Below are 16,940 nucleotides of genomic sequence, written 5' to 3'. Positions count from 1 at the left end.
ATGTATATTCCTAATACAATATTAATAGCATATATTATGATACACTGTATTATGTAATATCATACACTGTATTATCATACACAATATTATGATACACTTTTACTTTCATGTACCCACCAGTAAAACCGGAACACTCACTCCTCTCAAAGATTCCCTTTGCTTTCCAGCCTACGTGCCTTTCCTCAAATTGTTTCCTCCACATTTCACCCATTCCCCATTTCCAGCCATTGAGAGCTACCTATCTTCAAGGTCAACTTCAGGTTTTACTTTCTTCACTACATCTTTCTGGCTCTCCCCTCTGGATGTGATCGTCTCATCGTGGAATTCCCATGGCCACTGCTGTTTCCCGACTTACTAAATAGTGCCATCATGCCTATGCTTGTCTTATGCTACTCACTGTATTGACAACCCATAAGTCTAGGAATAGTGTCTTATTAATCTCTACTTCACCTGCAGTGCCTAGATCTATTCTTGCATGTAAAATGCACATTATTATTGTAGTATTTTTGAATGAGTTTTGAAGGAGGATAAGAAAGAAAGTGGAGGAACTCTGAAAGGGTAGCTATGCCAAGAAATGATATCCTAGGCTCCTGGAGAGCAATTTTACACACTTTGCTCTCTTGTATAAGACTATGGCTTAGCACAAGCATCTTGGCAATGAAGAAAATCTGTGTTGGGGGCAAGGCAGGCTGGTCCAGGGCACCAGCATCCACATGGATAAAATCTAGTACTGGGACTCTCAGGCAGGGAGGGCAGCATGAAACCACTGGGTCTGGGGAATCTTGGTAGTAGTATCTTCAGGTCCTGGAAAGCTGCGGGGCAGATGGCAACTGTAGGCCAGAGGATTCTGGGAGGCAAATGAGGTAATAAAACTAACTGCCTGTTTAACCATTCTACATACACTAGATTAGACTAGCACTATTTTAGCCTTGTTTGGGTTCTGTATATATGTGAAACTGTCAGTCAGTTGTTCAATCGATCATTATATATTTATTGAGGGCTTTCAGTATGCCAAGTACTTGCACTGTGCTAGGTGCTGAAAATATGGGGGCTAACAAAAAAGACAAAAATCCCTCCCCTTATGGACATTACTTTGTAGTGGAAGAAGAGAAGTGATAAATTGAACACATGCATAATAGATTAGAAGGTGATCTTTATTTTATCCTCTGGATGAAAATCAAGCAGGCTACAAAGGTAAAGTGTTAGAATTTCAAGCACAGTGGTCAGGGCTTATTAAGAAGATGACACTTGAGCTGGGATGTGGAAGAGGTGAACATGTATCTGTGCAGCTATCTGAGGAAAGAGCACAAAAGGAAGAGGGAATAGCCAGTTCAAATGTCCCAAGGAGAGCAAGGCTGGCTGTTAGAGGAACAGAAAGGAGGCCAGAGTGGCTGGAGTTGTTGGAGGCAGAGTGAGATCAGAGAAATAAAGAAAGACTTCTAGTCTTTGTAGGCTATTACAAGAACATGGCTTTTACTTTGAAATGGGGAGCTCTAGGAAGAGCCTTGGCAAAAATGGACACCATTGCTGTTGACCTGAGATTGAACTAGAAAGAGGGCCAAAGATGTAAGCAGGGAGACCAGTTAGGAGGTCATTGTCATATCCTAGGCAGAAGATCATGATGAAAGCGTGGACCAGAAAGGTGGTGGTAGAGATAATGAGAAGTGATCAGAGTCAAGAAATTTTTTTTTTTTTTTTTTTTTTTGAGATGGAGTCTCGCTCTGTCACCCAGCCTGGAGTGCAGTGGCACGATCTTGGCTCACTGCAACCTCCGCCTCCCAGGTTCAAGGGATTCTCCTGACTCAGCCTCCCAAGTAGCTGGGACAACAGGCGCGTGCCACCACGCCTGACTACTTTTCTTTTTGTACTTTTAGTAGAGAGGGGGTTTCACCATGTTAGCCAGGATGATCTCAATCTCCTGACCTCGTGATTCACCCCCATTGGTCTCCCAAAGTGCTGGGATTACAGGCATGAGCCACCGAGCCTGGCCGAGTCAAGAAAAAATTTAAAGGTAGCCTCTCAAGGACTTTCTGATGTATTAGATAAAGGAGATGAAGGAAAAAAAAATCAATGATGACTCTAAGGATTTTTGTCAGAGCAAGTAGAAAAATACTGTTGTTTATTGATGGAGACTATTAAAGATGGCATAGGTTGGGAAAGCAGAGATAATAGGGTTTGAGTTTTGGGTCTGTAAAGCTTGTGATACCCATTAGGCATCTACATGGAGTCTGGAAGTCAGGAGAGAGTCTGGGCTACAGATATGAATTTGGGAGTCATCAGAATATAGAGAGTTTTGAAGGCAAGAGACTAGATGAGATCCGCAAGAGAGTGGCTGTAGAGAAGAGACAAGGTGCAAGGACTGAGCTTGAGGAAACCCAGCATCCAGAGGTCCTAGATAAGAGAGGGAACCAGCAAAGGAGACTGAGAAGGAACAATCAGTGAGGCAGGAGGCAAACCAGGTGGATGTGTTGTCCCAGGAGCCAAGATAAAGGCGTTTGAAGGAGGAGGGAGTGGGCAGGTGGGTCAAATGCTGCTTAAGGGTCAAGTTAGATGCAAAACAGCCTTTGGATTTAACAATGTGGAGGTCACTGGTGACATTGACCAGAACAGTTTCAATGGAGTGATCAGATAAGAAAGCCTCAGTGGAAAAGGTTTGAGAATAGAAGAGGAATTGGGTGCAGATGCTTCTTTTTGCCATAAAAAAAATGTTTTTTGTTGTTGTTGTTGTTGTTGTTGTTTTGATGGATTCTTGCTCTGTTGCAACCAGGCTGGAGTGCAGTGGTGCGATCTTGGCTCACTGCAACCTCTGCCTCCTGGGTTCAAGCTATTCTCCTGCCTCAGCCTCCTGAGTAGCTAGGATTACAGGCGCCTGCCACCATGCTCAGCTAATTTTTTGTATTTTTAGTAGAGGCGGGGTTTCACCGTGTTGGTCAGGCTGGTCTCAAACTCCTGACCTCAGGAGATCCACCCGCCTTGGCCGCCCAAAGTGCTGGGATTATAGGCGTGAGCCTCCGCGCCCGGCCAAAAATGGACTATTTTTTTAAGCCAGTAATTTTAACTTTCAATTAATCCAAATGGGTATTGTGTCCACAGCAATCCGAATGAGTCAAATTTTACTTGTGAAATCTCCCTATCAGACAAATGACAAAAAGGTTTTGTGAAATCGGTTTCAGCAATTTTAAGTCTGAAAGTCTCTTTGTTAAACAAAGGAAAACAACCACTGCCTTCAGCAGATTTGCAGCTCAAAGTATTATAAGTTTTATAATCAAACTTCTATTTGGAACTTCACACACACCCCCCCCAAATGATGACATCATAGTTCTCAATTAAATATTGTACCTCATTATAAATAACATTTACTCATTCCAAATTTTTCATTATTTATTTATAGTTAGTTCTTTTTTCATGCCATAGCTACCACATACTCACCTTAAATTTGTAATGAGGTTTCTCATTCCATAGACATTTGTCTGCCTCTTGTACTTGTAGACACAGGTTCATGTTGTCAACAGTTGGGTATTGAATCTCAAAAAACATTAAGCTTGGGATTAAAGGTAGGGCAGGGAAAGCTGTCAGTAAAACATGCTAACCTAATGTATCTGATGAGGACAGGGTCTAGTTCATACTCAGAACTGTAAGGATGCTGTGAAGTACAATGATTTGATACTTGTGATATCATTTTGTTGTAACATTAAAGCCAAGAGTCTTCTCCACCCAAGGGCAATGCCAGTTTCCCAGAAGCCTCATTTCTTAGAGCCAAAGCTCCAAAGATACCAGTGCACCCATGCTGATAACTTAGTCTCATGTTATTTCTCAATTTTATGCTTAATTTGCTTCTTTTGGTTTTATGTATTTTGACACAGCCAAGTGTACATGGGGATTTCCCCATAGTCCTTTAAATGCTATAAAACTTTAATATAGGGAGATAAAAACCATAATAAGCCGTGCCTCCAAGCCCTCACATTTCGTTCTTTGAGTTTGACAATAACCAGTTTTAGATATTTGGAAATTTGGATTTCTACGTACTTGCACTGCTTTAAACGCCCTTGTGCCTTTCCTAACCCTCCTCTCCCACCCAGATGAAAATTATACTCTACTCTTAACCTGGACATGCAACTTCCCTTGACTGCACAAAATGGCATCTTTACAATTCTTAAATTATCATCATAATGGCCTACATCACGCATGAGCCAATGCAATTTAATATGGTTCAGAATAAAGCTAAGATGGATGCCCAATTCCCATTTTTAGGCATGCAACCCTGGAATGTCTTTTGGAAAAAATGAAATAATGCTCTTGGTAGGCTGTTGGGTTCATCTGTTTTAAGCGTAATTGCCATCTCTCAGCTTCCTAATACCCTTAAAACCTCTGAGAGTCTTTAACGTACAAAGTTCAACAAAAACACCTTCAAAACAGATTAGTTCTAATTATGTTTAATATTGGTTTGCTGCTTTATTGAATAATCTACATTTGCTTTTAAAAAAAGGAAATTCACTGAACTGCATGTCAGTCACCCAAGTTTTAAGTGTACAAATGAAATGGAAAACATTTATTACACAAATTTAATTACAATTCTAAGAAATAAACATGCAAATTAGATAGAGTTCAATTTGCAGATGCTAATCCTCATCCTTGATCTTGTTCCTTCTTCCCTTGATTTTCAGTCTGTGCGTCTTCTTGATTCCTAGGGAGCCACAGGCAGCCAGAGGTTTGGTTTTTCACAGTCGGAGGATCACTGTTTTAAAGAAGTGTTATATTTAGCACATCTGGCATAGTGGCAGTAAACAAACATTATAGTCTTTGTAACACTTTTGTGCAGGTGCCTTCTCCCGATTTTGTTAGGTCTATGCCTTCCAAGCCTCTGCCTTCATTACACCTGAAATGACCCATCTCGACTATGGAGGGGTCCCCAGACAGAAGTTATGAATTAATGTTTTTAAAAACTAAACTCTGATTGAGGCCACTAGAGGAGAAAATTACTATTTGCAACATATTCTGATTCCAAGGCTTAAATTACATTCTCTTGAGCAAGGACAATCTCTTGTATTACTTTTTATTTCCTGGAGGTTTTCCCTGGAGGCTCCCCACCCAGAAAGAGTTGCCAATTCAAGTTGCAGCAGGACCAAGGTTGCCTTTTTTTTTTTTTTTTTTTAATAGGTACGCAGCTCAGGAGGGAAACGGGCGGGGGCGGGCGGCGAGGGAGAATAACTGGTCCTGCAAAGACATCTGTTTCTCATCTCCGTTTGCTGTGGCAAAGGAGAAGAAAGTCTTTTGCAAAGGGTGGGAAAGGCACAGATTTTTTTTTTAATCACACGCACACACAACAACAACAAAACTAAACCAAATTTAAAAAGACAAGATATCTCGGTAGGTTGCAGAGTGAATACATTATTCGGCTGGAGCCAAGCCCCCAGGGCTAGGGCGGGAGCCCGAGAGCGCGTGGGGTCTGGGCTGCGGGCTGGAGCTGGGCCCGCGTGTCCCCGGGCACCGGGAGGGGAGGGGAGGAGAAGGAGGAGGGAGGGCGGGAAGGAGGGAAGGAGGCAGGGGGCGGGCTGGGGTGGGGGTGCGGGAAAGGCGCCCCGTGTGCAGCCTGAGGAGCGGCGGCGGCGGCGGGAGCAGCGGGAGGGAGGGAGAGCGGGCGCGCTTGTCATGTTCCCTCTCTCACCCTGGGGGCATCCTGCAGAACCTCTCCTCGGAAATCCACGGGGAAATGGCAAACAGGATTGACGGGTTTCACACGCTCCTCGCTAGACAGAGCCGCTCATTACCATAACCGTCTGCAGCGACGGCGGCGCAGCGCCCCAGTCGCGGCGGCGGGACCTGCCGGGACCCTCGCCCGCCGCGCACCCGCAGTCACCGCCGAGCGGGCGGCCGGGCCGGGACCCGCGAGTGTGCACCGGCGGCCAGGCTGGCGCCGAGCCCAGAGCGGACCAGCAGCAGCTCAAGCGCTGCGGCCGCCGCCTCCCCGCTGACCCCGCGGTAAGAGCCGGGCTGGGCGCGGGCCGCGGGGGCGGGAGGGCCGGGCCGGGTGGAGGGCGAGGGTCCGTCCCCCGCGGGGCTCCTGCCCTCGCAGACGGGCACCCACGCGGCCTCCCGCGCGCCCTCTTGGCACCAGGGCTGTGCCGAGTTCACCGAGTGGACTCGCAGCGGCCGGAGCGGGGTCGGGGCGGCGTGGGGGCCAAGGCACAGCTGGGCGCGGAGGCGGCGCGGGCTTTTCCCTGGGCTAGCGTGCGCCGCGGCGCCTTCACCAGGGCGGGAACTGCCGCCTCCTCTAGGGCTGCTCGGGCTGCCACCCGCGCGCACCGAGACAACTCCAGGGGCGGGTGGGGTCAGAAGCTCTGGTGAGACCTCGTGGTCCTCGGTGGCCGCTTAGTCCCTCATCGTAGGGGACGGGGGTAAGTAGGAGGGGTGCCCCCAGGTCCGAATGCCGCGGCGCTTGGCAGGTGGGGAGAGAGGGATTGTGGATGTCAGGAGCGCGCGTTTGCAAGAAAAAGGAATTGATGCAGTAGCTGACACCTTCTGTCCCCCGCCACCTCCACCCCCGCACCCTCCTCCCAGGCAGCAGAGCCGCGCTGCAGGCGGCGGCGGCTCCTCTGTCCTCAGCTCACCTCCCCGGCGGGCTGAGGCTGCTGCCCGCCTGGTCCACGCCTCCGCCTTTCTCTTCCCTTCCTCCCCTCCCGCCTCTTCGGCCCTAGCAACTTTCCGAGTGCCCAGCTGTGGTCGCAGAAGCAGGGAATAGGCGTCCTCGCCGCCAGGTCCCACGGGCGCAGGGCGCTCCCGCAACCGCGGGCTTCCAGCGGGTTTGGCCGGCAAGGGAGGGAGGGAGGGAGGGCCGGGCCGACATCTGCTGCGGGCTGGAGCGTGGGGGCCCGGGCCAGCCCCGCCAGAGCCCTGCCAGCCGCTGTGAGTCATTTCCTTGGAATCCTACCTTTGGTGTTTATTTCCCTTAGAAGGAAACTTGGTTTAAAAAAAAAAAAAAAAAAAAGGATAAGACATAAAGAATAATAATAGCTCTTATTCTTCAGAAGAGGCACACGGCTCTGGCACCGTAGAAAGACAACTTGCCTTTGTTCCCGGACACTTGGGGTGTTGTTTACTTTCTCCTGCGGCCAGCGGCCGGCCGAGCGCTGCTGGCTACCCCGGGAGGGGCTGAGGGCTGCGGCACCGACACCCCGGGGGTGTGTCTGTGCGGGAGCCAGGATGTGGTTGGTGGCAGCCGCCCGCCTTCAAGAGGTCGGCCCTCCAAACCTCGGACCCCACCCCCGCAACCGCCACACACACACACACACACACACACCTTGGGCACCAGGGCTCGGACATCGGAGCACCCCTTCGTGCTCTTTAGGCCCAGCACCTGCAGCCCCAACCACAGAACCCAGCTTCAAGCTCTTGGCCTCGCGGGGCTGCAGCTGAGAAATGTACTTCCCAGGGCAGACAGGTGTACTGCAGGAACGGCAGAAAAGCGACATCTGTTTGTTTAGAAGGGTTGAAGGATTTTGTTCCGCCCATCCAGTCCCTTCCACTACCACCACCAGGAGCCAGAGAAGCTATTGAGATAATTTGGGGACAATGTGGAGGTCAGGGGCTTATGCCATTTAAGATTGGCAGCATCGATCGGGGGTGGAAATAGCCCTTTACTTCCCTGCTTTCCAGTGCTGGAATCAGACTGCTAACTGCTATAATGATCTTAATCAAATGCTCTCCAATTTTCAATGACAGATGGAAGAAGAGGTGAGCAAAGAATGACCTGGAGCCCCTTGTTAGATTCAAGGTGCCGCTGAATTCATAGCTACCCTGTTTTGTGTGCCAGCCACTCCTATTAGCATCATAATTGCTTCGAGGAAAGAACAAGCCCAACTCATCTGGAAAAAAACCAATTGTATAGAAATTCTGGTAACTTTACTATGAACATTTGCTGGAAAAGCTTGGCATTCTAGCCCTCAGCCTTCTGGGGATGCTGGACGTGTCATTCCACTACATCCACCTGGGTGTCAAAACAGACATTCAGGAGCCTGAAGATGAAGGGTTAGGGCTTTTTTTTTTTTTTTTTTTTTTTTATCTTTTAAAGCCATGCATAGACAAAACACACTCTAACACTCTGCTGTTGAATCCATCACCTCTGATCTTAGAAAATAAATTTTGCCATAATTTATATCCTTTTCTTTATTTAATGTTAATAGAACATAAATTTGTGGACTTCAACTGCTGACGTCAGTAGCAGAATTATAAATCTCATCAGACAGAGAATTATGACAGTTTAGATCTCTACATATAGTATGAAGAAAGATTCATGTTAAGCATTTGTGCTTAACGCTGCCCTGTCCAATTTTTCATGAACATTCAACTTGCCTTCTTAATTTGTTAACATCCAGTGTAAGTTTTAAATAGACTAGGAAGACTCAATTGCAAAATCTCCTCCCCGCTCCCAAATAATCCCAACTCATTCATGTTTTATTCAGATTTACATAAATCACTTGCAGAACTCAGCCTCTCTAGTTTAGGGTTTTGTGTGTAACAGTTCTCAATTTAAAAAAGAAAAAACTTACTAAAATTAGATATTGTGAACAAAATAATAGCCAAGATAAATACTGTTATGCCATGTTTCAAGTTCACGTGCATAATAGGATCTCATATGCTGGAAATAATACCAACAAATAGAAACACTGAAATCCCTCACAACCAAAAAAGCTACTACCAAAAAGTTATTAAAATATAAACAAACTCTGACAAACATAAAACAGCACAGGGCCCATATAATGTCCTGTTAAACAAAAGTAATTGCTGCCAGGGGCCTGCAAATGTTTTTCTTTCTTAAGGGGCGTGAGTTTGTCAACCTGCTTTTGTTTACATGAAATAAAAGTCTGCATAGGCAAAAGGCTTGGATCTTATTTCCATGATCTAACACAAAAGTGAATGTAAGCTTCAAACTAGAAAATGTTGATTCTCTCAATAAGAAAGGGCTGCTGACTGTTGAAAAGCTGTAATTCATGTGCTCTTGGCAATAGTATTTCCTGATATGATTGTCTCTTAGAATAGGTTAAGAAACTGGACCGTTTCATGAGAGTCTTCCAGGGAATAAATCATCATGAAGTTTGATACCCTACTTGGATGAGGAGTTGGAGAAGTGATAGACAGAAAGGCTTAATTTGTTAAATCAATGTAGGCTAAATTTCTTTGTTGATGACTCAAAGAGAAAAATAAATGACATGTCCCATCGTTTCTTTATAAAGATTTAATCGAACCTTTCTTTTGCCCACTTGTCTTAAGGTTTACTAATACGTCCTTACTGATATCTCTTTGGAAAGCATCTTAGAACGGGGAGGTGTTTAACAGCCCAAACCAGCTGAGTCCTAATTCTCTCCACTGACCTGTACACCTTCCCTGTCTGTCAAAAGGTCTTGCTTCATTATTCAGTGTGGTTGGGACAGAATTTGAGACCTCAGAGAGAAGACTGGGTGAAAGGTAGAGTCACTGCTGCCAAGAGCTGCTCTTTTAGCCAGAAGGACATTGTCACTTTAATGATGCTACTTCGCCTTACCCTGGTGTTTTTCCTCCTTTTCCTTGGAAGTGGACCCTTGTTATAGCATGTAGGTAATGATAGTCTCCCACGAGACTATGGTAGATTCACTCTTTCCCAGAAACATTACAAGCTGTATAATTTGGAAAAGAAAGCAAGAACTGGGCCCTTAGTTTATATTTGAAAGACAATCAATCTTCAGAAAGCCTGACATCACTTGTGTGACAGTTCTTGAAACCACAGAGTGAGATAGTGGGGGCTTGGGTCTCCTAAAGGGATTGGCAGTTAAGGAGGCACTGAGGTTGCGTTACTGTCACCACTGGTCTATGGCTGCTAGGTCTTTTTACCTTCGTATCAGACTCTCCTCTCCCTTGAACTTACTCTTGACCCTACCTTGAGACCTGCAAAGGGCCAGTGAAGACACAGAGCTCCCATGAAAGCGGCCCCACTGCCTGAGCTATGGAGGGGCCCAGGAAGCCTCACAGAGCAGAGAGGCTCCCGTCTCCCTGCAGGCCCAAGGGAGAAGGGCGTGAACTGGAGAGAAGGGCAGTGATGTGTTGCCTCTTGGAAAGTTCCTGCTCTGTGTCTGGGCTTTGCAGTGTAAAGAGTTGTTGGCTGCCTCTGGCCCCAGAGCCTGGCTCCTGTTTAATATTCTGCCTGCTCCGTTGATGTGCTTGGCTCCTGTGGGACTGCAACTCACGGCTTGAAACTGGAGCCAATTTTCTGTCTTCATCTCGCAGTGTTTTGACTGGAGGCAGATCCAGTTCAGGCCGATCAGGGCTGGTGGAAACAACTACCAAGTGTCTCTCTGTCTGCTTTGCTTTGGGAGAAGAAAGTGGAGGGAGCCCCAGCATGTGGTAGAGGAACCGGCCTGCGGAAACGAGAGGAGGAGGGTGCAGGGGGCAGCGGAACAGACCGAACCTCAGAGCATCAGTTGGAATTACGGTGGATATTTCTGCTTCCCCTGCCCTTTTCTTTTGATTGATTAGTGGATTTCATCAAAGGAGACTCCCGGGGGATTGACTAGAAAATTGATTTTGCCTTATTAATAGAAAGGAAGCGCAAGGGTTTTGGCTTCTTAGCAGTACATTTTCTTTGGAAGGTCCGGAGGAAAATGTGTTTAGGAGGCAAAGCAGCTGTCTAGAAGAGGGCTGAGGGGAATCTGAGAACAATAAGAAATGGGGTTTTAAAGATCCGCCCATGAAATGCAGATTGCTGAACACAGAGGCTGAGCTAATAGCAGCTAGAGGGTTTGCTGAGGTTTTCTTTGAAAAAATAATAAAATGTTTCAGGGTGAAGGGGAGGGCCGAGAAATAAAAGTTTCCCAAAGCAAAGAAATGAAGATGCCAAGGCCGTCCCTTGGCTTGCTCTTGATTAGGGCTGTTTTCTTCATTCTTGTTTTTTTTTTTTTTTCTTTTCAGATCTGAGGCTGTCAGAGATGACTCTGGTTCTGTCCATGAATAGATTCTGCGAGCCCATTGTCTCGGAAGGAGCTGCTGAAATTGCTGGGTACCAAACACTATGGGAGGCTGACAGCTACGGAGGCCCAAGCCCCCCAGGGCCAGCACAGGCTCCTTTGCAGGGAGACCGGGGAGCTGGTCCCCCACTGGCAGGTATTGCCCTTGGCCCGCGCCCACCCCCCCACCCCTCGCTGCCCTTTGCAGCCAGCCTGGTGGACAGGAGGTGGTGTCTGGGGTGCCCCTCTGAGCCAGGAGAGCTAAAGCTCCAGGGAATTCCCGGGCTGCCTGTGCGCCTCTCATAAGTGAGTCCAGAGCTCCAGAGAGAGGACCAGAGGTGATATTTAAATTGCATTCAAACCTGTGTCTACCCATGCTGCTTTTTGAATATAAGTCATGTGTCTGTATTTTTAAGAGGGCCAAACCAGATATTGAAACTCTGAGTTTGGGTTTTGGTTTTCTACCCTGTGGAACTGTATAGTTCTCTCACAACTATGAAAGCTCTGGTGGGCTCAGCAATGACACCTTTATCCCATGAGATATAAAGGAATCTGCACTTTGGGCCAGCAGCTATGAGCCTCTTTTCTTTATTAACCCATTTATGCCCAGTGTTCCATTATTGGAACGCTAAGCTTGTGGAAGTTATTTATATCCTATTGCTCAAGGTCATCACCAAGGTCTGACTTTTCAAACACAAAAAAATTTGCAACCTATGGCATAAATGGGTAAAGCACATAATTGATTTTAGGATTGTAGGAAAAAAATTTAAAGCCAAGAAAATAGAAGTATGTTCTTCCTGATTCTTCTTATAGTTTAAGTTCCTTTGGATTTTTGTGCAGTATTAGCTATTTTTAAAAGAAACTAAAATATAAAACAAGTACTCAATGAAGTCTGTTTTGCTAAAAAAGATTAAAAACTGTGGTCTTCATGGTTGGCATACTACATTTTGGAGAGTGAAAAGAACATTAGTTACCCAAAATTTTAATTCAAATTTTAAAAATTTGATTTTGTATTTTAAAAAAAAGGGATGTTATAATCCCAATGTGCAGATAACCACTTGTTCACTAACCTAAAGCCAATAATATTTTAAAGTTGTTTGGTTATCAGTGGTTACAGTTAAAAATGTATACATTTGAACAGTGTGCTATGTTGTCATGAATTTAATTAAACAATTTAAATAAATACTAATACATTTTAGAGAAATTACACTCCTCCCCTTTATGAATGTTGCAGTTTCCTTTTGCATAGAATTAAGATTCTGCATGTTTATTAAATGCTAAAATATGTGATTTTCCTCTATAATTGCCTAGAAATCTTTTCCTAGCCTGGGTCACAGGATTCCATATGATAGCAACTATTAAGACAAATGTTTATTTTTAATCACCACATGTACAGACAGATATGTAGCCAAGTTATCCTCTAGAAGGAAAGGAAACGAAAGTATTTTGTTTGGAGAACCTCTGGCAAACCGCATGTCATTTGTCATATCTGATTTATTACCACAGGGTCACATTACAGGGGAATTTCAAATCCTATAACAACATCCAAGATCACATACTTTAAGAGGAAGTATGTGGAAGAAGAGGATTTTCACCCACCACTCAGCAGCTGTAGCCATAAAGTATGTTTTTTTAATAGTCATTATTTTTATTAAGAGTTTAAGATCCTTAGTAACAGTTGCTTGATCCACTTCCAGGAATTAAATTGTTTCACCCAAGCAATGAAAATGAGCCACTTCTCAGTGGAGCCTCATTAATTGTTGTCACTTTTTTGGGTCCTGTGTTATTTTTCACAAGTACTTGAAGAAAAAGCTGGCAAGAGCTCTTCTACCCAGAAATGTCAAAATTATGTAATCCAAGGAATTTTTTTTTAACGTATGATTTAATATTTCTCAGACTGTGTTTCGGGTTATGGTTCTTCCGCACTTTTGTGTGTGGGGAAGTGCACTTGTTCTCTCCTATCGTGTTCTCCCCAGTCTGAGTTCTGGCTCCTGCAGCCAATGCTACTTCCGTGTGTGTCCACATGGGGGTGGTTGGGTACACAGGGCTTTTCCTGACCTCTTACGGGTAGACTCATCATCCTTGAATGTGTGTATACAAGTAGAAATATGCACTTCACTGGACGTTGGTTACATATAAGTTTGTTGAAACGTAGACTTCATTTCCAAGAAAAGACCAAAGCTAACTTTTTTGTAGGTATAGTTAAAAAAATAACAAGATGGGGAAATTGCATAGAATTATGAATCTGGGCATCTAAGCTTTTGAAATATCAGTTCATTTTTCTTTAGAGTTACCTTCCTTCACTAACTGTCTGCTGATTTAATCGAGGCAGGTATAACCACAGACCATAGTTGTCTGAAATGCAGAGAGGATTTTCAATTCATCTTCCTCTCTGTCTCCTCTTGCCTTCCCCGTCTGCCACCTCATCCTTTAGATGTTGCTTTTACCTTGCTCATGAAAAGATGTTGCCTTTACCTTGCTCACCAAAGCAGAATGCATTGGTAGGCACTGGGCTTTTCCCTGCATGTGTAGTCCCTGCCTTTGGTCAGTATGGGCTGGTTTAGTTCACAGCTCCTCAGGTTATGCTGCCAGTTTGCTTTTTTGATGACCTGGAATAACTGGTCCCCAGGACACAAGCAGTTTATTTCCTTTTTAGTTTCTGTGTTGTGGTTGTAGCAGTTTCCCAGTTGCTACTGGATTTGCACCAACCATCACATAGTGACAGCGCCACACAGCTCAGGAGTGAGCCCCTCATTTCCTCTCGGCATCTCGTCTCCCACTCAGCTCCACAAGGAAGCCTACTTTGGTCCTTCAACTGACAGATTCTGTCAGGGTCTGAGCCTCATTCATTAGTGTGTCCTCTTATCAAGCAAGGATAATTGGAAGTATGAAACCCAAAGGATTAAAAGAGGGACAGCATTAAAAGCCAAATCTCATGCTCCTTGTTGGCTAGACCAGGGTTTGAAGTATATTCATTATGACTTGCATTTTGGCATCATTTTAAAAACATGTATTGATGTACAATATATGAGTTATGTGTCTGTGTGTGTGTATTTGTATAGACACACATAAAAAAGTACAAGTATCACAGTACAGCTTGATGAATTTAATGAGGTCAGCATACCCATGTAACTAACATCCAGGTCAAGAACCAAAACATAACCAGCAACCAGAATCTTCCTTCTGCCTGCTTCTAACACTACCCCTCGCCCCGCTCACCCCAACTCTGAAAGTACCTCCTCTCCTGACTTCTAATAGCTTAGATTAGTTTTGTGTTTCAGCATCTTCCTTACTGGGCCATAATAGATCAAACCACCTGAACTGTCCCTCCTGAGGTCTGCAATGTGGCTCGATTCCCTAGTGCTTGACCACACCAGTGAGTCAGGAAGTGGGTGGGTCTTCAGCCAAGTGAGGAAAGGGAATATCAGCAGAATGGGGGACAGCTTCTCTAAATGAACCCTGGGGAACAAGACCACAACATGCCCAGACCCAGACAGTGCCAAGAAAGAAGTATGCTGTGATGATGTTTTCATATAGTCCATTTTCTAAGCTTTCTCTCTTCCTTTTTTTGTTTTTTTTTCTTTTTTTTTTTTTTGGTTTGTAGACCATCTCAATTTTTGAGGAACGAGCCCACATCCTTTATATGTCCTTAGAAAAGCTAAAGTTTATCGATGATCCTGAAGTGTACCTCCGAAGATCTGTCCTTATAAACAATTTGATGAAAAGGATCCATGGAGAAATTATCATGCAGAATAACTGGTGCTTCCCTGCCTGCTCTTTCAATGGCACCTCCGCCCAAGAGTGGTTTATGGCTCAAGACTGCCCTTACCGAAAACGACCACGGATGGCCAAAGAGGAATGTGAAAAGTTTCATGCCTGCTGCTTTTACCAAGAATGTGGTGGCCACTACCTAAATTTACCCCTTTCTGTCAATGCTAATGTTGGAAGTGCCTCCACTGCTGCCTCCTCTCCCTCCGCCTCTTCTTCCTCATCCTCCTCTTCCTCTCCCCCTTTGCCTTTACCGAGTTGTTCCCACCACGTGGATTTTGATGTAGGCAGTGCACCTATTTACAAGAGTGATGGCCAGATACCTGCCAATGAAATCTTTGTCACTAATGTCAGATCACTTGGTGGTCAGGAAAAGGCCAAATTAAATGATGAGAAAGCAAATAATGACACCAACAGAGATGGTGGCCCCCTCAGCCATGAACCTGTGGGAAATGACCTTGCTTTTGAGTGCAAAGGCCAATTTTATGATTATTTTGAGACCGGATATAACGAAAGAAACAATGTAAATGAATCTTGGAAAAAGTCCTTACGGAAAAAGGAGGCTTCACCACCAAGTAACAAACTGTGCTGCAGCAAAGGAAGTAAAATATGAGCCATCTTCTCACCGAACTTTGAAGCATGCACAGCATGATCAGTTAGCTCTCATAAATTTTATTTTGAATGGATTTTGTAGTTTTGTACAACAGATAAAATTATGCCATGAACATGTCATGTCGTTTTAATGCCTGGAGAGCAGATTGCATAAAACATCTGTATAGTAGGCATCAGCGAGCTTCTTATAAATGTGGTGATTTTTATCAAGGAAACGATTGACTTAATGCTTAAAAAGTATATCATAGTTTTCTTACAGAAAAGATCAGTAGATTAAATTGGGGGACAGTGTGCCCTTGCAATATTTCCATTGCCCCCCAAGGAGCCTGTCACTAGCTAAGAAATTTCTACATGTTTGCCAATTAATTAGGGAGTTATTTGGTAAGCAAATCAATATAACCAGCAAAGATACCTGCTTCTTCTATATGATACAATATTTTTTTTTAAATAAAAGACTGAAGACAGGGAGCAAGATGAAATGGCTTAATGGTGCTGTTAAGTATTTGTACCTAACAGTCTTGTGTGACAGATGAAAATAGGATGTAACATAATGAAACACACCTGTCTAGGGGCGGCAATCAACGGTCTTACACAGAGAGGGTATTCCCTGCAAGTTTCTGGCTTGCCTGTGATGGGCGATGAGGCTTTTAGAGAGGTGTTATACAGGGCGATTTTTGGTGCCTTACTTTATCTTAATTTTTGCCAATGTGAAAATTAAGGATAAATCAGAGTTACAGCAGGGATTTAACAAACAGGACAAAAAAAAAAAAAAAAAAAAAAACACAGGGTGGATCAATATGGTTTGGAAACTGTTAACTTTGAACTATTGTGTTCAGCTTTTGATTCGACATCTCTATTCTTCCTTTATTTTTGATGCCCAATTGCTTTTGGATTCGGCGTTTTTTCAATAGGGATGGGGGAAATGAGAGAGAGAGCTGTTGGAAAGCAGCACGGGCTGCTCGAGCTTTTCTATGGCAACTGTATGTTGCTGGGGTTGGGGTTTTCTGGGTTTTGGGTTGTTTTGTTTTGTTTTCTTGTCCAATGAAGTTCACGAACCAGTGGCATGCATTATACTTTTCTCTGTTTTGCATCATTTCACTCGTTTAGATTATAAAAGCATGTGGGTTTTTATATATGAACTTTGCTGTTGATTAAGAAGCACAATGTTAATAAATGATGTGGTGATCAATAAGGTTTATCTTAAAGAATGTAAAGACTTTAGTTTTTTGAAAGTTATTTTGGAGAAATGGGACTTCATCTACAATAGTTACTATGTATTTGGTCTACATTTTCCAAATAATATCTTTAACTTGTACATTTGAAAAGTGTTCAGAGTGGTCCTCCTACCGTCCTTCCTTCCACTCCAGCCAACTCTTCCTGCTAAACTGTATTCCAGTTTCCAAGTTTACTAATTGACTTGGGCCTGTTTAAATAATACTTCACAGAAACCAAATGCCAAATGGAGGAAATAAGTAAGCCCTCCCAGTTTCTCCAAGATAAAGCTTTTTTTTATTATTGCTATTAATATTAAATATAGGTCTCATTCATACAGTGTATGAGTAGGATCATTTGGACAATTGTCCACAA

The 16,940-nt window shown here is 44.3% G+C and overlaps 1 protein-coding gene across 2 annotated transcripts; it reads left to right on the top strand.

Moving 5' to 3' along the window:
- Positions 1 to 5,763: 5,763 nt before the first annotated feature.
- On the top strand, positions 5,764 to 15,471 carry SERTAD4 (SERTA domain containing 4). Of its 2 annotated transcripts, none has more exons than XM_032137019.2 (4): positions 5,764 to 5,979; positions 10,939 to 11,130; positions 12,480 to 12,595; positions 14,578 to 15,471. In XM_032137019.2, exons 2-4 carry the CDS (start codon positions 10,956 to 10,958, stop codon positions 15,352 to 15,354), a joined length of 1,068 nt encoding a protein of 355 aa, XP_031992910.1. In that variant the 5' UTR covers positions 5,764 to 5,979; positions 10,939 to 10,955; the 3' UTR covers positions 15,355 to 15,471. The 2 variants fall into 2 exon arrangements, with proteins under 2 accessions (XP_031992910.1, XP_031992911.1); XM_032137020.2 differs by lacking the exon at positions 5,764 to 5,979 and adding an exon at positions 10,280 to 10,462.
- Positions 15,472 to 16,940: the final 1,469 nt, after the last annotated feature.

The sequence above is a fragment of the Hylobates moloch genome, unplaced genomic scaffold (assembly GCF_009828535.3).
Source record: "Hylobates moloch isolate HMO894 unplaced genomic scaffold, HMol_V3 SCAFFOLD_18, whole genome shotgun sequence".
Taxonomy (NCBI): Eukaryota; Metazoa; Chordata; class Mammalia; order Primates; family Hylobatidae; genus Hylobates; species Hylobates moloch.
Note: the sequence above shows the minus strand (reverse complement) of the source record. Positions and strands in the feature narration are given on the sequence as shown.